General features: G+C 43.8%; 1 protein-coding gene across 1 annotated transcript; it reads left to right on the top strand.

Moving 5' to 3' along the window:
* The first annotated feature begins 1,644 nt into the window (after positions 1 to 1,644).
* On the top strand, positions 1,645 to 6,915 carry LOC119280384 (cellulose synthase-like protein H1). Its single transcript, XM_037561247.1, has 9 exons — positions 1,645 to 1,892; positions 1,979 to 2,291; positions 2,377 to 2,505; positions 2,591 to 2,719; positions 3,694 to 3,906; positions 4,299 to 4,425; positions 4,690 to 4,874; positions 4,978 to 5,328; positions 6,206 to 6,915. Exons 1-9 carry the CDS (start codon positions 1,645 to 1,647, stop codon positions 6,764 to 6,766), a joined length of 2,256 nt encoding a protein of 751 aa, XP_037417144.1. The 3' UTR covers positions 6,767 to 6,915.
* Positions 6,916 to 9,087: the final 2,172 nt, after the last annotated feature.

Raw genomic sequence — 9,087 nt, 5'->3', positions numbered from 1 at the left:
CATGAAACGGGTCAGAATCGGCCAAAACTGTGAGTGTTGATGACCGACACGTAAGTGCACCTTGGGGTTCAACAACTATGGAAATCGCTTTGGGACCCCAAAACAGTGAGTAATAGTCCATGAAACAGGCCAGAATCGGTCAAAACTGTGAGTGTTGATGACTGACACGTAAACGCATCCCGGGGTTCATTAATCGTGAAAATCACTCCGGGACACCAAAACAGTGAGTAATAGTCCACGAAACGGGCTAGAATCGGCCAAAACTGTGAGTGTCGATGACCGACACATAAGCAAACCTTGGGGTTTGACAGCCATGGAAATCGTTTCGGGACCCCAAAATGGTTAGTAATAGTCCATGAAACATGCAAAAAATGGGTCAAAAGTGTGAGTGTTGATGATCGACACGTAAACACACCTTGGTGTTCGTTAATCGTGGAAATCACTCCGGGACCCCAACACAGTACGAAACGGGCTAGAATCGGCCAAAACAGTGAGTACGAAACGGGCTAGAAAACAATACAAATTTTCACTCTGGGTTTGTTCGCATTTTACTCTTTTATCTATGTCAGGGACTGTCTCTTTTCAATTTGCTCCCAAGATCTCAAATATCCAACAAGTTGGCGCTTAATATGCTATTATACCCTTCTCCCTTGAATTTTACAGCATGAAAGCCAGTTCATGTCACATGAATTTTGCCTTCTATCTATACAACATTGTGTATTCTTGATGCAGCACAGTAGAAAGTCCATGCCCTGGAGTTTTACATCTAGTGCGGAAATCATTCGTCAATTCAGTGCGATAAAATCGCAATCCCTCTGGAGAAGCTCTACACCGTGGACGAGAGTACGTTTTTATCTTTCTAGCTTTTCAGCCTCAAAATGCAAGGCTCAGATAATGGTAACTCTGGCTGAAACAAATAAGAGAGTAGGAACATGATTCATGAAGAGCTCACTTATAATTGCAATTACAAAAGCTAGCTAGTTCATGGTTCCATCACTCGGTCACAAGAAAATATATGTGACTTGATTGATAAGAAAAGGATATTTTATTTTTGTGTTATGACAACAGTTATGATTGTTGTTTAATTGTAGAGATAATGAAATAATAAATGGCAAGACACTGAGGAATATTTGATTTTGTTTGGAAGGTTATTGAGAAAAATCCTATGTCTATATGTTAGAATGTGATTTTACATATATTGTGTGATTTCTAAAAAAATTATTACGTATTATCTATGTGATTGAATTGAATCAATACGTGCCAAAGCAAGCACCAAGAGATCTCCTCCTTCAATGGGATTTGGTTTTTTAATGTAAGAGAATATTTTAGTGGGAGTGGGTGGTGGGAGGTGAGGCGAAAATAAATCAGTGGGAGACAGTGATGGAGGTGAGGTGAAAATCCAGCAGATCAGATCGGATCTGGATTCTGGAGTAGCTAGGACAGTAACTCGACCGGATCCTTACTGATTGATTGTAACTGGATTAAATCCTTTTAATGTAGTATAATAATAAAAATGATATGACGGTTAATGTAGTATAATGAGTCTTGTCGTTAAAAAGGAAGGGAAATGCACTCGACTCCAGCCTCACCACTTCCGTCCGTCTGATCCTAGAGCACACATAGCCTGTCTGCCTCCGGCCGGCCATGAGCAGCGCCATGAAGCTGCAGGAGAGGGTCAGCGTGCCGAGGACGGCATGGAAGCTAGCCGACATCTTCATCCTCTGCCTCCTCTTCGCCCTCCTCTCCTGCCGTGTGGCGTCGCTGCGAGAGGGCGGCGCCTCGGTAGCCGCGCTTGTCTGCGAGGCGTGGTTCACCTTTGTGTGGATCCTCAACATGAACATCAAGTGGAACCCCGTTCGGTTTAACACGTACCCTGAAAACCTCTCACAAAGGTGACTAGTTGCCTTAATTTTATCTTATGCCTTAAGTTGCTGCAAATTCCTAGTACTTTGTAACTGGTTCAGCTGAGGATTGCTAGGACGGACGAGCTCCCGGCGGTCGACATGCTAGTGACCACCGCGGACCCGGAGCTGGAGCCGCCGCTGATGACCGTGAACACCGTTCTCTCCTTGCTCGCCGTGGACTACCCGGACGTCGACAAGCTCGCGTGCTACGTCTCCGACGACGGCTGCTCGCCGGTAACGTGCTACGCGCTGCGCGAGGCCGCCAGGTTCGCCAGGCTGTGGGTGCCCTTCTGCAAGAGGCACGGCGTGGGAGTGAGGGCCCCTTTCATGTACTTCGCTTCCAGCAGACCAGAACCTGAGCTCGCCGGCGACTGGACCTTCATCAAGGTTAGCCTTCCATCTTTCTTCTATTGCACCCTGGCAGTTTCTTTCATTCAGTTCATTTATCCTCTCCGGCCGTTTGTGGTTGCAGAGTGAGTATGACAAGTTAGTCAGCCGGATCGAGAGCGCGGACGAGGGGTCTCTTCTCCGGCACGACGATGCCGCTGACTTCACCGAGTTCAAGGAGGCCAAGCGCGGGGACCATCCTGCCATCGTTAAGGTCATCACATACACCACGCCACAGCCACATGCCACATGGATTGGCACGTAACAAAATTAAATTTCTCTGCTAATGTGTTCTTCAGGTGCTTTGGGACAACAGCAAAAGCAGCAGGACAGGGTCAGGGGATGGTTTCCCAAATCTTGTGTACGTTTCAAGAGAGAAGACCCGCAAACATGACCACCACTATAAGGCCGGCGCCATGAATGTTCTGGTCAGTGGCCTTGTACTATTTGTAGGGCTGGACGCTCGAGCGAGCTTTTTAGCTCGGCCCGAAACTCGCTCCAGCTCGGCCCAACTCAGCTCGGCCCGACATGGATATAGGCCGAGCCGAGCTGTGAAATTCGACTCGTTCGGCGACCGAGCCGAGCCTGTTTTCGCTCGGTCCAGCTCGGGTGGCCCGTTTAGCAGCCTAGTTCTTTTTTAAGAAATTTGCAGCCCAGTGTATACACTAAGGAGCCTACGGAACAGCCCAAGCCCACTACAAAGCACCCCTGACTAACCCTAGCGAGTGCGTGCACAAGATGCCGGCACCCCTGACTTCCCCCGGTGCGCCGCCGCTCTCGCCATGACCTGGCGAAGTCGTCGTCCTCCTCGCCGCGCCCGATGTTGGACGGCTCTCTCTCTCTCGGCACCGCCGGCAGACGCGCCCGTTTGGCACCGCGTCGGACGTCGTCTTCGTCGCTCCCGAGGTTCATCGCCAAGCTCGCCACAGTCCCTAGTGTCCTCCGCCCCAAGCACAAGCAGAAGCAGGTATGACTTCCATGGCTCCCTCCGGCGGCGCGTACGCACTCACACCGACGGCTAGCACGCACACTTCACGCATGCACTAGCACTAGCTGACTCACGCACGCATGCACTGCAGCACTGGCACACTGCATCGGCGCGCGCACATACAGCAGGGCACCCACGAGCCGCTCGGTCTGAACCGAGCCAGATGCAAGACGAGCCGAGCCTCCAAAAGCAGGCTCGTTCAACTAGCGAGCCGAGCCGAGCATAGCTCGTTCATGGCGAGTCAAAGGCAGGCTCGGATCAAGCTCGGCTCGGATCGGCTCGTGTCCAGCCCTAACTATTTGTACTAAATTTCTTTCCAAAATATAAGATGTTTCGACGAAAACGTCATATATTTTAGAACGGAGGTAGTAGTTGATAAATTGTCGATAAACCGACACCGTGCGATTCTTGCAGGCAAGGGTGTCTGCTGTGATGACAAACGCGCCCATCATACTGAACATGGACTGCGACATGTTCGTCAACAACCCACAGGTGGTCCTGCACGCCATGTGCCTCCTGCTGGGGTTCAACGACGAGACCTGCAGCGGCTTCGTCCAGGTGCCGCAGAGATTCTACGCCAAACTCAAGGACGATCCTTTTGGTAATCAGATCGAGGTTTTACGTGAGGTGCACACCATCAACTCGATCAACTAGAACATACATACCGTCTCCTCTAGTCTCTGTATAAATCTTTTAAAAATCAACCAGTGGGAATTTTGACCAAATTTATAGAAAAGCATGTCCAGATCTGAAATGCCAAATGCATATTATTAGATACATCTGGACACATATTTTCCTGCTGCAATAATAACCTCATAAATATAGATATTTTTCTTCACAAAGTTGATCCAAGTTTAGGAAGTTTTTCCCACAGAAAAAGATAAGCAAGCATACTTGACTTTACGGAAAAATGTATACACACTATATTATGAAACAGGAGGAGTGGTATATTCTTCAATATGGTGAACCTTCTGTGTGGTTTACAAATGGAGTACTAACTATGGCTTTGGTGTGTTTAGAAACTTCTTGGTGGACTCTCTGGACTCCAGGGCATCTATTACCTTGGGACGGGCTGCTTTCACCGTAGGAAAATCATTTACGGTGTGGCACCACCTTCATTTGCGGCTGTCAAGCATGAAAGACAAGGTAAATTTACGCCATGCCCATGAGTGAAACGGTGTCAAATTGGATTGCCCATTGTGACTTGAACAATGCTCAACTTGGCCTCTCACATTAATCGTCAATCCTTTCTATTTTTGAAAAGAGGCTTGCTTGCACGCCGCCTCTCGCATAAAAAGTGATGCACACAACCACAATATATTACCAATTTTTGAGTTGCGAAATAGGAATAATATGGCCCACTGGCCAAAAACATCACATTCATCAAATGTTTGTAACCTACATTGCCAGGTTCACTGACTTACGAGGACCTGCGGACCAAGTTTGGGGCTTCAGTGGAACTGGCCGAGTCAGCCAGGAACATATATTCCCGAGAAATACCGCTAAAGCCAATGATCGACATATCGAGTCGCATCCAAGTGGCAAAACAAGTGTCTAGCTGCAACTATGAGACAGGCACACATTGGGGTCAGGAGGTATACACATGTACCAATTTCCGTTGCGACCTTTTTGCTACATACTATATTTTTCCTAGTTCTTTGTCAACCATTAATATTCATCCATTCCATGTATCTGCAGATTGGTTGGTCCTATGGGTCAATGGCAGAAGACATTTTAACCGGGCAGCGTATCCATTCAGCAGGCTGGAAATCCACGTCGCTGGACACTAACCCACCGGCATTCTTGGGATGCGCTCCTACAGGAGGACCAGCCAGCCTTACCCAGTATAAGAGATGGGCAACAGGACTTCTCGAGATACTCCTCGGGCCGAATACCCCAATCATCGCCACCATCTTCAAGCGCCTCCAGTTCCGGCAGTACCTTGGATACCTAGTCTTCTACGTCTGGTCTATGAGGGCACCTTTCGAGCTATGCTATGCACTATTAGGACCTTTCTGTCTCTTCAGAAACCACTCCTTCCTTCTGAAGGTGAACTTTTGTCTCACAGTCCATCCAACTTAGCTGAGAGCTATTTTCTATCTTATAATTTTGCTCACTTAGTTCCTACAGATCCACCATCTAATCAACAATATTATTTAATTACCTACAATAACTATCTTGGTGCCCCAAACATTTGTGCGGCTAGATTTATTACATATTGATTTCTTCCCCATGAATTTTATAGTTCCTGTTTTTTCAATGACGCCAATTCTATATATTAATTTGATGAAGTAGATTCCAAATTGTTTCCCATGCATATTATACATTATAAATTATAGGAAATCTTGTTATAAACTTATACCATGATTTTGTTTATTTATGGTAGTAATCCTGGTATATAATTGATGCACAATTTACCTAAATGTACATGTTGGATTTGAAGCTCATATACATATGGTTTATCTTAATTAACTGTATCTTCCTGATCTGTGATGGCCTTCTAATTATATCCTCATGTTATTTGAGGGACTCCTAAAACAAATCCTCAGGTGGTTGTTCCTATTGTTTGCTATATTAACTCTTACACGTTTCTCTTTTCTTTATTTCAATATAATAATAAATCAACCAATATAAAGTTGTATTTATATATTCACAAACTCGATTAGAGTTTTATCCACTTATTCAGTCTTTAGAGTTTTACTTTCTTCAGAAACTTTATCTTCGTTTCCTCACTGTCCACTGTCCTTCAAGATTGATGTATCTCCATCCTACTTTTTATTTTATTTCAGTAGTATAATAGAGAGAGAGAGAGAGAGAGAGAGAGAGAGAGAGAGAGAGATAGGGTATTCCCATCTTGGGGAAGATACCATTTTTCCGTCATCCAGTTTGATTATTGTCACCTCTGAAATTCCTAATATTTTCGCAGGCATCAAACCATGGTTTCAGCATCCAACTAGCCCTATTCTTGTCCTACAACATATACAACTTTGTGGAGTATATGGAATGCGGGCTCTCAGCCCGTACTTGGTGGAACAACATGAGGATGCAACGCATCGTATCACTCTCCTCCTGGCTCCTTGCTTTCCTTAGTGTGGTCCTCAAAACAATCGGCCTCTCCAAAACTGTGTTTGAGGTCACCCGTAAGGACAAGAGTACATCAGATGGTGATCCCAGCACCCATGAGACTGATCTAGGGTGGTTCACCTTTGACTCTTCACCAGTGTTCATCCCAATGACGGCAGTTGCAATCTTGAACATTGTCACAATTTCTATCGGGGTATGGCGTCATGCCATTTTTTGGATGACAACAGGAAATCATGATTGCCAAAATATTGGAGAATTTTTGTGTTGTGGATTGATGATATTATACTTTTGGCCATTTATCAAAGGCCTTGTTGGTAGGGGAAGATATGGAATCCCATGGAATGTCAAACTCAAGGCTTGGGTGATTGTGGTTCCCTTCTTGTACTTCTGTGGAGGAGATTAAGTTGGTGCGGCACCACCACATTGAAATCTCATATTTGTCTTTCTGTCAAACTACTATTGGAATATGTGATAAGTACAATTTCATTATATTACTCCCTTCGTTCCTTTTTATAAGGTCTATTTGTTTTTTGGTAAAATTCCATAATGTAAGGTGCATTTGTTCTATTCCTCGTAATTCCGATCTTGGCCCTCGAAAAAAAGGAAAGTATATCTCCCCTGATTGCATGTATCCCTCCTTGTAGAGAAAGAAAAAGAAACTATCTCTCTCCTGATTGTGTGTATCTCTTTATTTCCTAGCCTAAATGATCTACTTGCCGCTAATCTACAAATTTGAGAAGGGTAATTTTGTCCTAACTAGTGCATAATTATGTGCCTTGGTCACCATGCTGAAAATAATGCACCTTAGATAAAGGAATGGAGGGAGTATCTAGATAAAATATCCATAGCTCCACTTAAGACACAACTACAAGAAGCTGCAAACTGGAGAATATTTTGTATGACCATTAGTCATAACAAAACTATTTTAGGAGAGTACTTTTCATTTGAAATAAATATTTTGATGTGCATCAAAATATATTCATAACGTAATGAATACTTCATAAATTACAAAGATCCATGCAAGTGCATATCAAAGCGTTGTGACATTCATTCACTTCCTTATTAAAAAACTTTAGATAACTAGAACCAAAAACCTAGATAACTGAATAACGAATCACGGATTAAATATGTGCACGAATCACATATCATGAATTAGCTCTATCACCTCCTTATTACTATGTGCTCAATGTGCATGAATCATTCCCTTCCTTATAATGAATCGCAAATTAGCTCTATCACCCATAGATAAGGAACCACGAATTAACACCTACATTTATCTTGTACTATCAAACTTCTTCTTACCAAGAGTGGTTCCATTCACTATGTGCATAATTCCTTCTAGGTGGACTAGCTGAAAATATGGACTCCTAATATAGACAAAAACAACCAAATGTTTCAAATTATGATGATTAATTAGTTTCCCTTTATTCCATGATCCCACCTTACAGTCATTATTTTCTATTTTGTTGACCATTATCGTATCTGCTTCTATCATTTTTAGGTGAAATGTTTCTTGTTAGTACATATATGCACGAGTACATTTAGCGTCATATAATGACTTAGATTTTATGGTGTTTACTATATTCAAATCATTCCTGGCTTACAATTACCTATTATTTTGGATCTTATTTGTTGTAAGGCTTCTAGATGAGATTGACTAACATTTAAGAATATCTCAACTGAGTGAGAAATAATAAATTGGGTTGCCTACAAACAAATGTGTGTTGAACGGTCACATTTGATTTGAATTACATGTTAGAACATAATAAAAAATGATCTAATGATTACTAATTTCCCTAGGGAGTGGATAAATAGAGTTATCACTATTTTTATACTCCCTCGGTCTAGATAGTTACGACACTTTTGGTTTGTATAGTTCCCAATTACTCATCATAGATGACGGCATAGCGTGAGGTGCCCTCGTCGGTAGTCGTCGTCGGGATTTCTTGGGTTGCCCGTCTAGTGTGATAAACTTCCGAGGTCCCTCCTAGGAGTCTTTTTTGCATGGAACTCGGAATATGGGACAGAGTTAGAATTAGACTTTTAGTACATTAATTCACACCAAGCTCATAAATAGACTTTTCTTCTTCACGCCTAAGCCTACTTTATCATAATCTTTATTGAGAACAAACTCATGGTTACAATGCAAGATATCATATTCTGGCACAATTCTACACATATTTATATACAATTCACAATACTACCTAAATCTTTTGGAAACATTGAGGCGACTTTATTTTGACTTTATATAAACAAATATAAATACTCACCTAGGGCTTTGGTTGAGGCGACTTTATTTTGACTTTATTTTGACTTTATGCACTAGTACAAAACAGGGCTCTGGTTGAGGCCAGGATCGGGGCATTAATGCCGGTTCACTCACGAACCGAGACCAAAGGGTGCATCAGTCCCGGTTCGTCAGGCCAGGGCGCTGGCCGAGCCTCGGGGGCCATTGGTCCCAGTTCGTCTGACCCCTTTGGTCCTAGTTCCAGACACGAACCGGGACCAATGGGCCTCACTCCTCGCCCACCACCATTAGTCTCGGTTGGTGGCTGGAACCATGACCAAAGGTTGTCCTTTAGTCCTGGTTTTAGCCACAAACCGGGACTAAAGAGAGGCCTATATATACCCTTGCCCCTGCCGCGAACAGAGCCACTGCCCTGTTTTTTTGGCCGGTCGTGGTTGAGGTTTGTGGTGCTCTAGTTCACCTCCTAAGCATATGAG

Source organism: Triticum dicoccoides, chromosome 3B (genome assembly GCF_002162155.2).
Source record: "Triticum dicoccoides isolate Atlit2015 ecotype Zavitan chromosome 3B, WEW_v2.0, whole genome shotgun sequence".
Taxonomy (NCBI): Eukaryota; Viridiplantae; Streptophyta; class Magnoliopsida; order Poales; family Poaceae; genus Triticum; species Triticum dicoccoides.
The sequence above is the reverse complement of the archived record's forward strand: the minus strand, read 5'-3'. Positions and strand labels throughout refer to the sequence as shown.